This window comes from Quercus suber, unplaced genomic scaffold (genome assembly GCF_002906115.3).
Source record: "Quercus suber isolate HL8 unplaced genomic scaffold, Cork oak 2.0 scaffold_440, whole genome shotgun sequence".
NCBI classification, from domain to species: Eukaryota; Viridiplantae; Streptophyta; class Magnoliopsida; order Fagales; family Fagaceae; genus Quercus; species Quercus suber.
Genome location: NW_027069891.1, coordinates 116,476 through 134,932, shown reverse-complemented (window position 1 = coordinate 134,932; position 18,457 = coordinate 116,476). Strand labels below are relative to the sequence as shown.

Genomic DNA, 18,457 nt, shown 5'->3' with positions numbered 1-18,457 from the left:
TTTTTATCAAAGAAAATTTTATTTTCTCTTTCCATTTTTTATAAAAAAAAAAAATGGACTAGATTAAATCACACCTTACAAACAACCCTACAGATAGAGAGATGTGGAGGTAAAATCACAAATTTGCTTTTCTTTTTCCGTAGGTGATTTTTATTCCTTTACTTTTTTCTCCATTTTGGTGAGAGAAAATTTTATTGGTCTGAGGTAAAAATAGTATACTTCCATCTTCTTTGCCAAACAAAGAAAAATAACAATCATCCTACCATTTTTTCACCTAAGTTTTTCATATTCTTTCCTTTCGCCTCAATCAAACATATTCTTAGTTTGGGGTTTTAACTTTTAATACTAGACAATGGATTTGAAAATAATTTGATTTGAACTAAATAGATTTCAAAATCCCTTGTTTGGTTTTAAATTAAATCATTGAAAATTATTGGAATTCAAAATTTCAAATATATCGTTGGATGTTTTCATAATTTATGAAATTAAATTTAAACTTCCGCCTTCAAAGGCTCATCAGATAAGATTTTTTGTAAATATACTTTGAATTTCGCCTAAGGTATATTCTTATAAGAAATAGTGTTTAGTATTTTTCTAAAACTTTTACTAAAAAAGCAATTATGTTTAATGAAACTGCATTTGGTTATGTCACTCAATAATTTATGGTGGAAATATTATGCAATAAATAATTACTTTTTTCAAAAAATAATAAAAACCTCACACAAAAAAAGAAAAAATCAATTACTAGATTTATCTAATAATTAGATAGTAGTTTGTAAACTTCTTTTTAAGGATCCTTCAACTACTTTAATTAAAAATTAAAAAAACAATATGGCCATAATTTCCCAATTTCTCTATAATTCTTTTAGATATTCCTCTACAATTTTTCTTTTCTCCACCCCAAACAACACACACACGCAACAACCTCAAATTCCTTGCACAACCAACTCAAATTTTTAGTTAGTAAACTTTTACTAATTTTTTATTTTTAATTAGCCCACTTCAAATAAATATTTTATTTTTCCGATCAATAATAATTTGCCACTTTAATAATACCGAATTACTTTGTTTTTCTTTTTTGACTTGTTTGACTAGTACCTAGGTTGAACTTTGCTACATCACTGCACACATTTTTCATACAATTTTTTTCATAAATTGTCATTAATTGTGAGTCGAGGTCTTTTGAAAATTGCTGTGTTTGTATCATTACTCTTTCAAACTCCAAAGAGAAAAAAAAATTCATACATTTTTTTTATAACTTCCCATTAATTGTGAGTTGAGTTCTTTTGAAAATTGTTTTTTTTTTTTTTTGAAAATTGTTGTGTCTGTATCATTACTCTTTCGAACCCAAAAAAAAAAAAAAAAAAAAAAAAATAAATAAATAAATTGAGAGAGAGATCATCAATGGCTTCAAGACCAAGAGGTCGTCCAAGAAAGGTTCAATCTTTTTGTTCTTTTCCCTCTCATTTCTCTCTCTCTCTCTCTCTCTCTCTCTCTCGTATTTTCTTCTCTTCAAATTAAATTCTTGGACACAAACACAATCCCACATTGTATTATTAAAAACTAAAAATTATGTCTCTTTCCCATGTTATTTTCCGCCATATTCTCACACACACTTTGTTTTGCAGAAAGATATTCGTCTGGCTGCAGCTCTTGACGCCATGCGCCCCTATGGATTTCCTCAGGATTTGGTCGAACTCACCGTAGGAGAGCTACTCAATGTGGGTCAGCTTTTGTTTTTTCTATGTTTCAATGTGTTTTTGAAAGCAAAAAACAATAGTGGGTTTCTGGGTTTTGGCTCAGGTTTATGGTGGAAATGAAGGATGGGTCTTTATTGAAGATTCTTCTTACTCTGTCCTTCTTGAAACATTACTTGAAAAAACAAATGCTCCACAAGATCAGGAGGTAAAATTTAATTTTTTGTTTTTTGTTTTGATTCCTTTTATTATTACATGCAATTTGAATTACAACTCATTAAGACATGTTATTTCTTTTATGCTTGATATCTTAGTGTTAGGAAAAAAAAAATGAAAGAACAAAATGAAATATAATTTTCTTGGAAAATCAGTGTCATCCACCTTTATTTGAGCCCAGACATATGTGGTTTAATGGAGGGAAGTTGTACGTAGGCATTATGCTAATGTGTCCATTTCAGTGAACATAGCATCTATACGTAGAAATGCAGCAAAGTGAGAGAAAACTGAACAATCAAACCAGTTTAGTGGTTATCTTATGAATTACCCCCAAAAGATTTTTAGCAGTTGCATTTCTAGAGTCCTGAAATTAATTTCATTCCACGATTTCACTTGTAAAAAAAGAAACATACAATAATTTTGTTGTTGGTTGGCTCTTATTCCATTGGGGGTTGCAATTCTGTGAGACGTGCCTATGCCTTTCAGAAACAAACTAATGAAGCATTGAAGCTGTATCTTTTTCAACAATATCTGGAAATGGAGTATAGCACTAAATGTTCACTTAGGAGTTAGAACTACATCACCGTGCCTTGGGCAAGCCGTGTTCATTATTTCATTTATTCTGTCAAAAACTAGGAATGCATACTAGTTGTTTCCCAATTTACAGCTGCAAATTTTTAAGTGGCGCTGGTGAGTCTGTTATAAAAAAAGAGGTCATAATTTGAGATATAACTTGATTCACTCCTCCCTTGTAGAAGAAAACCCTCAAGGCCTCAACAACACCAACCCCCCTCCCCCCCCCCCCCCCCCCAATTTTGTGGTTCATTAGTTGAACTTCTGTGATAATAATATATTTGTTGGTAATATCTACAGTCATATAGTGAGTCTTGAACTGAAAATCTCATTCGCCATCTCAATATTATGGGAAGTGGAAGTGTAATTTGAGCTAGAGTTCATTGGCACTTCTACATAGTATTTATCTTATAATTAGCTACAGTTTGGCTCTTGCTAGTTTATACCTTGCACGAGAGGAATTAATTGTGCAATGTAGTCATGAAGCTAGTTTGAACCTTCACAATATTACTAATCAAATTAATAAAAATAATATTAATTTCATTTCCCAATTATTCTTGAAGGATGATTCTCCTCAACATAATCCGGGAGATGCAGATGATAGAGAATCTTCAGCTGTTGGGGCATCCATACCTACTTGCTCCAACTCAGGGGCCACAGATGCTATGTTGCTAACTAACCAGGTTTTGGACTCAGCCTCACAGCCTAATGAGGCTCCAAACACTGCACATGAATCTCGTAATCAGCTTTTATTCATTTACAGCTTATGAAATAATATTTTACTCAATTGCTTTCTTTTTCTAACAATCAACATATAAATTCAAGAACATTTAACCAAAAGGTTTATGTTTGGTTGATCCATAAATAAATTGCAGGAGAACTTCTCTGCTACTTTAATCATGTTATGTATGCTCTTATATTGCAGATGGTATGCGTTATCTCCCACCAACACCGGCAGCAAGTTCTGGTGGTGCTGAAGCTCTTGGGAACAGTCTTGCCCAGTCACCTCCACCTATTGCGGATGGTATGCGTTATCTCCCACCACCACCGGCAGCAAGTTCTGGTGGTTCTGAAACTTTTGGGAATAGTCTTGCCCGGTCACCTCCACATATTGCAGATGGTTTGATTTATCTCCCACCACCACCAGCACCTCCAGCAAGTTCTGGTGGTGCTGAAACTCTTGGGAACAGTCTTGGCCAATCACCTCCACATATTGCAGATAGTATGCATTATCTCCCACGGCCACCAGCAGCAAGATCTGGTGGGGCTGAAAATCTTGAGAACAGTCTTGGCCAGTCACATCCACGCATTGCAGATGGTATGCGTTATCTCCCATGGCCACCGGCAGCAAATTCTGGTGGGGCTGAAACTCTTGGGAACAGTCTTGCCCAATCACCTCCACATTTTGCAGATGGTATGCGCTATCTCCCACGGCCACTGGAAGCAAATTCTGGTGGTGCTGAAACTCTTGGGAAAAATCTTGCCCAGCCACATCCACATATTTCAAATAGTATGCGTTATCTCCCACCACCACTAGCAGCAAGTTCTGGTGGTGCTGCAACAATTGGGAAAAGTTTTGCTCAGTCACCTCCACATGCGAACCAATCACCACTACCAGATATTCGTCCTACCCGAAGGAGGCGACCTTACCATGGCTGGATTAGCAATGATGAGGAAATCGATCTAGTGCAACTGACACCAGCTCCATTGCCAGAGGGAATAGCAAAGTTGCTCAAGGAGCTAGATAAGTAGAGAAAGCCTAACCTCATTTGCTAGGGAGAGGATAGAAAGAGCATTTGGTAGGGAGGATAGATGATAAAAAGTGGGAGGTAAGAAAAACTGGAAGGATAGAAAGAATAGCAATGATTCAAAAGTGATAGGATAGAGAAGAAATTAGTTGAAGGACGAAAATTGATGTAAATTTCCTTATATTTGGCTGAAAAGAAAATGAGAAAAATGAAAATTTAATTTGTATAGATTTTTATGTTATGCACATGGCATATGAGAAGTAGTTGTTTCCCATTATTTTTTTTTTTTATAGTGCTTGAAGGGTTATTACAATAATGCAATAGCGTATTGGTATTTAAATATTGAGTGGAGGTTGCAACCTTGAAATTTTCTCTCCAAAAATGAAACTATGGAAACTCCTCGTTTGGTATACCCATTCAAATACATATGTTCATTTTTTAAACAACATTATATGTATTTCTAGACACTTTTTCNACATGTATTATGAAGGGTTGCGACCTAGTATAGCATGAGAGAAACTTAAATCTAGGCATTAAAAACCCTATAAAATAAGGAATTGGTGTGATGTAGAAGCATCCACCCTTGTTTAGCCAACATAGCCTAGTTAAAAGCATGAAGGTCATGAAAGCCAAGACCCCTTTTAGTTATGAAGTACACAATTTTGACCATTTCTTCCAATATATTTTCCTTTCCTTAACCTCATATGATACAAGAACCGTAAAAATATACTTTAGTTATGAAGAAAGCTTGAGAATAGTATTTCAAGTTTGGCCCCTTTTTTAATTTATCCAATGAATTTTTAGCAGTTTTTCTAATACCTAGGACACTCCCTAAAAGCTTATGACAATTACTTTTGAAATCATCTACATCATTAGTGTTCTTAAACATTATTTTCATGGTTATGAACATTAAAACACTTTAGTTCATCAATGATAATAGGGGGTCAAAGATCACACTCAATATATAAATCCTACAAGAGTGTACCTGCATTCTAATACCAATCTAAAAATGTGGCTATAGACCAAATAAACTTATAAACACGTTTTTAGGAGCTACAGCCGCATTTTAAAAATGTGGCTATAACCTGCATTTTTTGTAGTGTGTCAAGAATCTTCTTTCAATCTTTTGAGCTTTGATCGAAAGGTTGTTGATGACACTTTGTTCAATCGATGGAAGAGCCATCAAAATCTTAAATTTATATCTTCTTTGAGCTGCATCTTGGACTTGTAATTTTGAACTCTTAATGACACATTAGAGACTCAATTAATATTATTTTTTCATGGAATTTGTCAACCTTAAACCTTATAGGGTACCCACCCATAGAGTGATGAATCATCAGCACCAGTAATAACCTATTGAAATAAGATCAATATCAAATACAAACTATGCTGTAATATGTTTCCAAAGGACAACCAAAATCGAGATGAAATAGATCACCTCAGTCTACTAACTCAAGACTAAGAAATAATATATATATATATATATATGCATACATACATACATACATATATATATATATATATAAAGATATTGGTTCATTAACATATAGAAGAGTTACTAATACTTACTATGATTATTCGAAGAAAAAAAAAGAGTTAGTATGATTATGCCAAAATAGGGGTAGTTATTGTTGATTGTCTCTCTCATCCATTCTATTTAAGGAATTAAAAAAGGAAAAAAGAAAAGAAAAGAAAAGAAAGAAGTTATATAAGAATAAATAAAATTGGTTTTACGTAGCCCTAGATCACCTATTGCATTTGTCTTCTACTAATAATTAATATTTAGTAACCACAAGGCCATTGCACTTTTTGTTTTCTCAGGTAATATATTTATTTTAATAATTAGATAATTAGGGATTGAAGGATTTTTAGGGTTTTAGACTCAATTGCCTCAGATTTTATCAAATATTAACTCAATAATTAATTAAATTAATTATGCAATAGATTTGAATAAATTAAACATCAAACAAGCATAGATCACATGAACACCAGGAATGATGACTCAGGAAAACTTTCGAAATTGTGGTTAAAGTTTTAACGTAAAAATCTTGGAGAGAATTTAATCTAAACAATCCTCAATGAAACATTTCACTAATAGAATGAAAGTTTATACAATGGACTTAATACTAAATTTACTGCTATCTCATGTAGTACTTGCTCACTTGATCACATGCAACTCCAAATCCACGAACTCTTCTATTGTGAAACTATTGCACACAAACATAAGTTTTCACGTGACATCTAGAATTTGTTATAAAAATGTAACATACATAGCACATCTCTTGTAAAAACTTGGTGCATGTTTATTGTCAATATCTAAGTTCTCTGCTTTTAAAGGGCCACCGCCCCCCCCCCCCCCCCCCCCAAAAAAAAGGGGATTTTCCAAATATGCCCCTCCCCTCTATTTAATGTTAAAATGTAAAATATTGAGTAAATTTTAGGTAATGGCCCCTTTCATTTAAAAAAAAAAGTATAAATACTCTTCAATATATTGTTGTCTCCTTTATTTTCTTTTTAATATTGACTTTTTTGTCATATATAAGTCATTAATTTGGAGCATGGTACAAGTTAGTAAAAAAATATAATTTTTGTTGTTTTTCAAAAATAAAATCATACGCATTTATATAGAGAGTCATACATTTGGCTTGGCCTCCTTTAAGAAAATTTTCTTACTATGCCATGCTCGTAGATATTTTTTATTTTTATTTTTATTTTTTATTTTTGAGAATCCTGCTCATAGATTAGTAGACCTAAGTTTTAAAGGTCCTCGACATACTTGGACTAGCTTTAGGTTACTTTGAATACAACGCATAAGTGAAAGAATAGACAGAGTCACAGAGGCTTAGCCAATGAATGCTGCACATTATTTTCTCCTCAAGCATTAGCATTACATACTACTTCGAACTATCTCTAACAACTATCCTTTACTACTTAACACAGAGTCACACATCACCAGACTCACACGTATGTTTTTATTTGAATTTATGCGGCTTATGGATATGACATTATTCTCAATGGTTTCTATGCGTTGGTCCCATTTAATTAAATTCATCACCTTCTGACCCTAATGCATATTTATTAAAAAATATAACTTATACAGAATTATTATAATAATAATAAAAAAGTGCATAATTTCAGCTAGATTAAATTGAATCCAAAGAACTTTATTCAGTCATTTTCAACGATTTACAAACATTTGGAAACACAACTTATAAAAACAGTATAACACTATTCTTGAACAAGAATTTCATTTATGAAATTAAATCACGTATACACTGGTCTTATATGAAGGAAATGCAAACACCAAATTATTTCATCTTTCCACCTTACAAAGACGCACTTAACACCTATAAATGCTATGTAAAATAAGCTACTGTCTCCATGGTGTTATATATCATATGTAATATAAGTTCAAACGATTATGCTATCTTTTTGCTCTTGTTCATCCATGGTGTTACAAAGAGCTTTACCTTTTGTCTCTGGCAAAATGATTAGAAAGAACCCACACAAAAATATTGCCAATCCAAAAATCCTAAAAGATAGGAACTCATTTCTTCTCCCTGCTGAAGTCAATAATGGATCAAACACTGTACCAAGCACAACTGCTTGCCTAGCCAGAGATGTGGCCAAGCTCCTCACACCTGTTGGAAACAACTCGGTTGTGTATATCAGCCACACATTATACGCAAACATGAGCAAAATAAAGATGCTAGTTCTAACCCAATCTGTATGCCCTCTCTACTACGGCCCAAAACAACACAGAGTATGCTGAATATGGCACTTGCTATACAAGAGACAAACAATGAACCTCTCCTATTCCATCTTTCGATAAAGACCAAGGATAGTAAATTTGAAGGCATCAACATTGAGGCATTAAATACGACGCTCAAATAGATGTTGAAACCCAAATTTCCTTCCCCGAATAACATGCCAAAGAATGCCACTCCAATGCCTAACCCAAGTGCCATACTTGCCAATATCCGTTTTAAAGCCCATCCTCTATTGCATAAGTCTTTCATCACTTTGCAAGGATTATTAACCTTTGATACTTCCTTCCTGAGGGGAATGTTGGATGTGTACAAGTCTAAACTCTTGACTGGTATAGATGCAATTTCTCTCAATACATCAACAGCTTCTTTGTCACGCCCTTGCATGAAAAGCCACCTAGGAGACTCATAGACAAAGAAGTAAGTCATGATACAGAAAGATATGATGGAATAGAAGTGTAGAGATAGAGTCTTCTCCATGATGAACCTCTATTCAGATATGCTATAGCTGATAAGGACATTAACCCAACTGTATAAGAGAAAAATCCGATCGAACCTATTTGGCCACGCCACCTTTTTCCCACTCTCTCTGTTAACAAAATAAGAGAGCATGATATAATTGGTGCGCGACCAAAGCCGCTTATAAGTCTCAAGGCTAAGTACATCCATATGTTCACCGAGAAGGCTGTGAGAAGCGAGGCTAAGCACATTGTTAGACATGAGAGGTAAAGCAATTTCTTCCTACCAAGCCAGAAGTCACCAAATATAGCAAGAGTGAATCCACCAATTAGGCATCCTAAGAAGAAGGATGAAGCAGGAAGGCCTATGATGAATGAACTTGCACATTCGAGACCCCACTCTCATATGATTGTCTTGTGAGAAGAATCAACCCAAGACCAAGCACCTTTTGGGAGTTGGCAAATATTGGACTTTGGGCAGCATGTTGTGTTCACGTTGCAGTGCCATTTTGGATGAGCATCAGCAAAGATGCTGATAAATGTTTGTTGTGCATCAATGAGCGTTGGGACTGATACAAGGAGGGCTTGCCAGAACTGAGACCACCCAAAACCTTCTATAATTTGCTCAATGGTTTCATCTAGAGACAATGAAGGAAGGACTTGTTTAGTCCCCAGAGTCTTTTGCTCAGCTGAGTGAGTCTCTGTGAGGTTTTCGCTTATATTTGTTAAGGCCATATTGTAATTGTACTACGTACAACTTTAATATCTCTTGGCTTGTAGAGCTACCATTTAAATAATGATGGTCTTGTGCCCTATGACATTAAATTGTGCTACGTACCTTTCATGTTTTAGCTTTTATTTAATTGTTTAATTATTAGGCATATTACAGCTCAACAATGACTTCAATAACTGCATGGCGTCCCCATTAATTGATTCCCAAAATTCTTAATCCAAGGTAGGCATATTCCAATCTCATACAAATATCCATGTGTACGAGGAATGGCAACTTTTATTTGTTTTAAGAAAAACACAAATTCTCTCAATCTACTGGTACAAAGTAATTACCATGAATACAAACACAATAGCTAACGTTGTATACATCGGAATATCAGGAAACCAAAGCAAATATCAAATCTTCTTGATTCTACGTACACCACTGTTCCATGGTCAATCTAAGCTGGCGCTTGGTTAGTTCCTTACGTAATACCATTTCGCACACTTGCTCATGAATATGCTTTCCTTGTGATCAATCCTAAGCGAAACTCCCGGCTGCAGAATTTCAACTAGTGTTTGATAAAGCGGACCCTCAGATGCAGAAGTGGCTCTAGGACTTTTTTTAAGGAGGGTCAAAGTGGTTAGGAATTTGTCAAGGGGGCAATTAAAAAATAAAATGAATTTATTTATTTTGCTGTATATACAACTTTATTTATTGTATACAATAATCTAAAATAGTATTCTAAATACAATTTAGCATTTAATACAATTATATCTAATAATAGTCTAAAAATGTTATTTAATACTTTATAAATTAGTAAGACAACAACCATCGAATGCATAATAACTCGTTATATTTATATGTAATATCGATGAAATAAAAATATATGATAAAGAAGAATAGTAACATACTTAGGAGTAGGACTTGTTAGGGACATATTTTATGTAATTGGCTAATCTTTTGACAAAAGGCACTTTACTTGTAATTTGGTAGATCTAGGATGGGTTTAATACTTCAAGAAACATGTTGTTCAAGTCAAGTATTAAAATCATAAAGATTGGACCAAGAAACAAGTGAAGAAAATTTATTTATTAAAACTCGACAAATATCTCGACAGAAATAGTATCATTGAGATTTAAGAACGAAGCTTGACAGAAGCTCAACAGAAGCTTAATCTATCGAAATCTACGAAATTAGAATTTCCAGATCTGATTTTTGGCTCTAACTGACCTGTATGTGTAGGGTTTCTTTTCTCGCAACCTTATATAAGGCTTATTTTAAAGGCCGTCACATATGTATTGAGTGACCATACATAAAGAACACATGCAGAAAATGACTTAATGCCTTATTCTCTCTGTAAAAAATTATTGCATCTTTTGTGCCTTAGGGTTTTGTAACTAAGTATTTCATGATCTTCATTATTGATGAAGTAAAGAATTTTGCAGTCAACAATCTTCTTAAAATTGGTGAGTTAGTCACGTATTAAGTTCCATGCATCATTAGTTAGTCATATATTGGAATTCGTACAAAAGGGTGGCGTTCATTTATTGAATAGTTCAAAGATTCTAAAACGGTAAAAGGTTTCTATTGTAAGTTCATCTACGGGAATTGTAGAGTCTAAGAACAAATATTTTGTACTAGATCTGAAACTTCTCTTTATTATAGTGAATTGCTTTTCAAGAAAGTTCCCTCCAGGTTTTTTACTGTCAAACTATTTTGTTTCATTGGATTTCGTAAGCCATCATATCTTATCTTATTTATTATTCCACTATACATGATATTGACATGATATTGATATTTGTTTGTTTTAACAAGGTTTATTCATAATAAATCTAATTAACAACTTGGGTTTAAAAGTTGTTAATTCTATCAATCGAAGTCTAAATTTCCCAACAGAACTGAGAGTAAATATAAAACTAAGAAAAAGAATGTAAGTTTTTTCTTTTGAAGTGTATAGTTTTTTAGCCATACGCATGGTTACTCTCTTGGAATTGAAGCAAGTACTAAAAGACTTATTGAACTTGGAAATTTATAGAACATTTATCAAACTACTTCATCAAACAGAAAGAAAAGCTAAGAAATCATAGAAGCAGGAAAAAGAGATAGAAAGAGAATGAGGAAAGAATCACATATATAAATTGAGATCTATTGGTTGTAACAATAATGTAATTTTTTTTTTATGAAGAAGAAAAGTATAAGGAAAAATAACTTCTTTTTGCTGTCAACGGAAAAATAAGTCAAAGTTTTAGAGAGAAAATTTATAATTTTTTAACAAATGAGCAAAAAATTGAAACATTTTTTTCTTTATTATAAAATTAAATATTTTAAGAGTAGTGCTACTTACACAACATTTACACAATTATATTATTGACATGCTCTTGTTCATCCATGGTGTTACAAAGATTTTTATCCTTTGTCTCTGTCAAAATGATCACAATGAAACTACACAATAATATTGTCAATCCAAAAGTTCCAAACGATACAAATCCATTTCTCTTCCCTCCTGAAGTCAATATCGGAACAAACGCTGAACCAAGGACAGTTGCTTGCCTGACCAAAGTTGAGGCCGAGTTCCTCACAGTAGTTGGAAACAATTCAATTGTGAATACCATCAACACATTTAATGCCAAAGCGGTGCAGAATAAAGATGCTAGTTCTAGCCCGATCTGTATGCCTTCTCTACTACTGCCTACTACAACACACATTATGCTGCATATGCCACTTATTATACATAAGGCAAACAATGAACCTTTCCTTCTCCATCTTGCTATAAAGAACAAGGTTACTAAATTTGTAGGTATTAACAATAAGGCATTAAACATGACACCCAAATAGAGGTTGAAACCTAAATTTCTTACACCGAAGAACATGCCAAAGTATACTAATCCAATGCCAAAACCAAGTACCATAGTTGCTAGTATCCGTCGCAATGCCCATCTTCTCTTAAATAAGTCCTTCATCAATTTGTAAGGATTACTTGTTGATATTTCTTGCCCAAGATGAATGCTAGATAGGTCTAAGTCTAAACTATTGCCTTCTATAGATGCAAGTTTTCTCAATACTGCTTTGGCTTCTATGTCACGTCCTTCCATGAAAAGCCATCTAGGAGACTCATACACAAAGTAATAAGTAATGATACAGTATGAGATTGCTGGAATAGAACTACAGAGATAAAGAATTCTCCATGATGAACCTCTGTTCAAATAGGCCGCAGCTGGTAAAGATAATATCCCGAATGAAGACAAGACAAATGTCATTGCCCCTATTTGTCCACGCCACTGTCTTCCCACTCTCTCGGTTAACAAAATAAAAATGCATGTTATAATTGATCCACGGCCAAACCCGCTTAAAAGTCTCAAGGTCGAGTACATCCAAATGTTAATCGAGAATGCCGTGAAAAGCGAGGTAAGGCACATTATTAGGCATGAGAGGTAAAGCAAGTTCTTCCTACCAAGACGGATGTCGCCAAGTGTAGCAAGACTTAATCCACCAACTATGCTGCCTACGAAGAAAGATGAAGCAGGAAGCCCTGTGATGAATGAACTAGAACATTCGAGACCCCACTCCGATATGATTGTCTTGTGAGAAGGTTCATTCCAAGACCATGCACTTTTTGGGAGTTGGCAGATATTGGAGTTTGAGTTGCATGTTGTGTTGAAGTTGCAACGCCAATTTGGCTCTGCATCAGTAAAGATGCTTATAAATGTTTGTTGTGCATCAAATAAAGATGGGACTGATACAAGAATGGCTTGAATGAGTTGAGACCACCCAAAACCTCCTAAAATTTGTTCAATTGTCTCATCAAGAGACAAGGGAGGAAGGACTTGGTTGAGTCCTGGATTCTCTTGGTCGGCAGAGTTAGTCCCCATGAGATTATGGGTTATAGTTGATATTTCCATAAAGCTTTGATGACTTGGGCTTGTAGATCTATCACTTCAAGTACTGATGGTCTTGTGTCATTTAACCTGCATTTGGATATTATTTATAAGTCAATTTTTCTTTACTCATTTTAACTCCAAAAATATTTCAAATTTAATAAATAAATAAATTATATCACAGCTATGACCAAACAGGTAACCAAATATTTCATTTTAACTAAAACTATTCAGCTTAATAAATTTAAATAAATTGCATCGCATGTCATAACAAATAAGTCACCACAAACACTAAACAACAAACCAAATAAATTATTCTATTCTGGCAAAACAAATAAAAAACAATATATTTATACACACACCATTGCAAATAGGATATACTTTTGTCAAGAGAAAAATAAACCAACCAATCAATGCTAAACAACAAAAAAATAAACAGTGATAGAGCCAAGAATTTCTTCTGGGGGGACAAGCTAAATATAATAAAATTCTTAAGTAAAAAAGTTGTCTAACCTTTTTTTCATGGAAATAAAATCATTTATAATTGAGTCTATAACTAAATTTTATAGCTATATGACTATATCTATTTCTATATGCACAGTTACACAATTCCTTAAATTTATATTTTCATCTCATACGCCGGTATAATCTCATATTAATTATAGAAATTTAGGACCATGTTCTAAGGGAACAATTTATACTTATATATATTCATTTTCTTAAGTTCATATAATCTACAAGCCTTTTTAAGGGATTCATTATCTTAAGTTTCAATCTTTAGGACAAAGGATTAAGATTGAATGAACAGTAAGTGTTAACTACCAAGCAAATACAGTTTTTTTTTTTTTTCCGATGTGGCAAATACAGTTAGATAAAATTAAATAATTTAGCAAATCTCAACGAGAAATATATTAATATACAATATAAACAATAGTATCATATATATATTATATACACACACACTACACAGTAATATATTATAAATTTTATTTATAATATATATTTCAAATACTAAACAAAAATGTAAAGAAATTGACAATTACAAAGTTTCCAATTGTTTTTAATGAGATCGGCAGGGGGGTGGTGGTTTGTTTGGGTGGAGGTAGAGAGAGAGAGAGAGATTACTACAGAGCTTTGGCTACGGCGAATGGCTTCAGGAGAGAGAACTCAAAGAGAGAGAGGAGAGAGGATCGATGAAGCACTCATCTTCCTTTAAAAGGAAATTCTTAGGTACTTTCGGATTATGAAAAAATTGTGCTCCCTCTCTGACATTCATGATGAACCTCACCACGACTTTAATGAGTGAACTCCACCATGAATATGAGAAGAGGAAAAGGAAAAATTCTTAGGTACTTCCGATTATGGAAAAATTGTACTTCCTCCTCTGACATTCATGATGATAACCTCACCATGAATATGAAAAGAGGAAATATCATTGTCCGTACTCTAGGGGTCAAGATTACCTAAGAATTACTTGCTTTTGAATAGGAAACTTGGACTTTTTTGGTAAGTTCTTGTTAATACTGCCAATTATAACAATAACAACCTGTTATCTAAAATATATTTATGAAATGTATGTGAAGTAGCATTTTTCTTTTGTTAATTAGGCTAATTTTTTCTAATTGGTAAAATTTTGTTTTTGAGTGGGGACAACTCCCAAGTCAAATTTTCTTTGGCCCAAATCAAATTAGGCCGAGCATAACCCCTTTTTTTTTTTTTTTTTTTTTTTTTTTTTTTAACTTCAGGGGAGCCTTGGCCACAACGTGGGTCCTTCGAAGTGGTGTTGAATCGCAATATGGAACTATGTTTATGAAAAGGGCAAAAGGAAAATATTGGAGTGACATAAATGTGATTGAATAAATGCTTTTTAGTTGTTTGATTCTTCTTAATTCCACGTCTCTTTCATAGCATTCACTTTTATGTATTTAAATATAGACATTATGGCTTCAATTATGAATATGAATGTGAAATATCAAAATGGATATGAATAACTAATATGTAATTTAATCTTAGAAAGATCGATTACAGTTTTTTAAAATTTTGTTGGATCGTAGGTTCTAGTAATACAACAGTTACACAAAAAGTTGATTGTTGCCTTCGTTTGGATAAATAGCACAACCATCATAAGCATACGTTATAAATTAAAACTTTATAATAATTGTGGGGCCCGTGGGCCTGATAGACTCGGCCCATCGTGTAGCAGGCCCAAGGCCCACGCCGAGGAATATTGACCATTCAAGGCTAAATTGGGGAAAGCCTCTTTTCCGGATCCACGCCGAGGACCTCCTCGTCCTCGGCATGACAATGATGATTTTTGGGAAAGACCAGGCCCAAAGTAAGCTGTCACCCTCACACTTAATGCATTTACCTAACCCCTCTGGCCGCATTAATGGGGATATAACCCCTTAGCAGGGCAACGTTGATCAGAGTGAACCACTTGAGTACTGATAAGGCCTCTGATGGGACGGACGGCCAGAAGAGAGGCGAATGGATGATCAACAGATGGAAGAAGGAGATAGGAAGATGAAGACTATATAAGAAAAGCAAGTAAAGTAAAAAAGGGAGGGGGAAAGAAGGAGAACAAAAGGGGTTCCTCGGCCCCCCAGTTGTAAATTAACTCTAAGTATTTTTTAATAAAAGAGAGTTCATGCTTGGTGAACGACGGCCAGCGCCTAAACCTTCAATCCACTCTCTACAAATTTATTGTTTGGGCTTGTTGGGCTGAAAACCCATTCATACTCAGGGTCAAATCCAAATTAAGTCCCTACAATAATAAATAAATAAATAATAAAAAATAAAAACATTGGTTGGATCTAATATTTATAGAATAATGTTCTAGCTAGCTAGCCATTAACTATTTAAGACGTTACAGTTCCTGCTATTTGACTCTATTATTGAAGGACCTTTGGCCAACACCATCCTGGTGTCACTACCCTACAATCTACCTTCCTTATTTTATTTCATGTTTCATTTGGTCTTCTAGACAATCTAGACAAAGAATTCGACTAACGATCTCAAGCATCATCAATATTATTAATGTATTTTGACAAGGTCTTTATGAGTCAATATCTTCTATTCAAAAATATTGAACACTAAGTTTGAACCCTTTTATTTTATTTTTGAGAAACAAACACAAAATTTGAACTTGATACTATAGAATGTCAACTCTGTCCTAAGATCAATAGTTTTTGCTTTGTTTAGGCCACACACTCCTCTGAACATGATGACTGGCAAAGAGGATAATTATCCCTAAACCTTCTCTTTGTCTATTCCTAAAATTCAATTATAATTTATCCCTCCGCCAATAACATTTATTCCGTTTGTCTAATTTTGATTTATTAAAAGTTTCCCTCCAACCCATGAACTAACATTTTCCTCCCCTCTCCCCGTATATGTGTGTATTAAAATACTTAGTATTCTTAAAAAAAATAAAATAAAATAAAATAAAATAAAATCTATCCATGACAAAGGCAGCCTCATTAACACATGCAGCCGACAATTTCTATCTTCTAGCATTAATTGGATTCACCAAGATAATTATCTCCCAGCTCAAATGATATATACACAGAACAAGTGTATGTATATATGGTGTAATATTTTCTTGCATTTATTAAAGAGTTTTTAAGACCTCACCTTTTTAAATTCATTTACACCTCTTACCCAACTTATTTTTAGATAAAAATAATCCAACTGAAATAAATTATACAATACTAACACGCTAACTAATGATAATAAACTTGTACTAAAATGCATATCCATATGAAACAAGTAAAAAATTAATTAAAAATGAGGCTGTGATCTTGACCTGTCCATTGCACAAGTAGGGGGAGAGCTATGTTTTTGTTTTTGTTTTTTTTTTTTTTTTTTTCTTCCCTCTCCTCCATCCCCAAACTAAATGTTCTTTTTACTTCAGGGGAGCCTTGGCCACAACGTGGGTCCTTCGAAGTGGTGTTGAATCGCAATATGGAAATATGTTTATGAAAAGGGCAAAAGGAAAATATTGGAGTGACATAAATGTGATTGAATAAATGCTTTTTAGTTGTTTGATTCTTCTTAATTCCACGTCTCTTTCATAGCATTCACTTTTATGTATTTAAATATAGACATTATCGCTTCAATTATGAATATGAATGTGACATATCAAAATGGATATGAATAACTAATGTGTCATTTAATCTTAGAAAGATCGATTACAGTTTTTTAAAATTTTGTTGGATCGTAGGTTCTAGTAATACAACAATTACACAAAAAGTTGATTGTTGCCTTCATGATAAATAGCACAACCATCATAAGCAGACATTATAAATTAAAAATTTATAATAATAAATAAATAAATAATAAAAAATAAAAACATTGGTTGGATCTAATATTTATAGAATAATGTTCTAGCTAGCTAGCCATTAACTATTTAAGACGTTACAGTTCCTGCTATTTGACTCTATTATTGAAGGACCTTTGGCCAACACCATCCTGGTGTCACTACCCTACAATCTACCTTCCTTATTTTATTTCATGTTTCATTTGGTCTTCTAGACAATCTAGACAAAGAATTCGACTAACGATCTCAAGCATCATCAATATTATTAATGTATTTTGACAAGGTCTTTATGAGTCAATATCTTCTATTCAAAAATATTGAACACTAAGTTTGAACCCTTTTATTTTATTTTTGAGAAACAAACACAAAATTTGAACTTGATACTATAGAATGTCAACTCTGTCCTAAGATCAATAATTTTTGCTTTGTTTAGGCCACACACTCCTCTGAACATGATGACTGGCAAAGAGGATAATTATCCCTAAACCTTCTCTTTGTCTATTCCTAAAATTCAATTATAATTTATCCCTCTGCCAATAACATTTATTCCGTTTGTCTAGTTTTGATTTATTAAAAGTTTCCCTCCAACCCATGAACTAACATTTTCCTCCCCTCTCCCCATATATGTGTGTATTAAAATACTTAGTATTCTTAAAAAAAATAAAATAAAATAAAATCTATCCATGACAAAGGCAGCCTCATTAACACATGCAGCCAACAATTTCTGTCTTCTAGCATTAATTGGATTCACCAAGATAATTATCTCCCAGCTCAAATGATATATACACGGAACAAGTGTATGTATATATGGTGTAATATCTTCTTGCATTTATTAAAGAGTTTTTAAGACCTCACCTTTTTAAATTCATTTACACCTCTTACCCAACTTATTTTTAGATAAAAATAATCCAACTGAAATAAATTATACAATACTAACACGCTAACTAATGATAATAAACTTGTACTAAAATGCATATCCATATGAAACAAGTAAAAAATTAATTAAAAATGAGGCTGTGATCTTGACCTGTCCATTGCACAAGTAGGGGGAGAGCTATGTTTTTGTTTTTGTTTTTTTTTTTTTTTTTTT

At 33.4% G+C, this 18,457-nt stretch overlaps 2 protein-coding genes across 2 annotated transcripts; one reads left to right on the top strand and one right to left on the bottom strand.

The window, feature by feature from the left end:
- Nucleotides 1-1,377: 1,377 nt before the first annotated feature.
- LOC111996982 (uncharacterized) lies at nt 1,378-4,511 on the top strand. Its single transcript, XM_065762065.1, has 5 exons — nt 1,378-1,437; nt 1,629-1,721; nt 1,804-1,905; nt 3,050-3,224; nt 3,412-4,511. The coding sequence occupies exons 1-5, from the start codon at nt 1,405-1,407 to the stop codon at nt 4,236-4,238; spliced, it is 1,230 nt and encodes a 409-aa protein (XP_065618137.1). The 5' UTR covers nt 1,378-1,404; the 3' UTR covers nt 4,239-4,511.
- Nucleotides 4,512-11,525: 7,014 nt separating this feature from the next.
- On the bottom strand, nt 11,526-13,043 carry LOC112038107 (organic cation/carnitine transporter 2). The gene has a single exon (XM_065762048.1). The coding sequence runs from the start codon at nt 13,041-13,043 to the stop codon at nt 11,526-11,528; it is 1,518 nt and encodes a 505-aa protein (XP_065618120.1).
- Between the last annotated feature and the right edge of the window lie 5,414 nt (nt 13,044-18,457).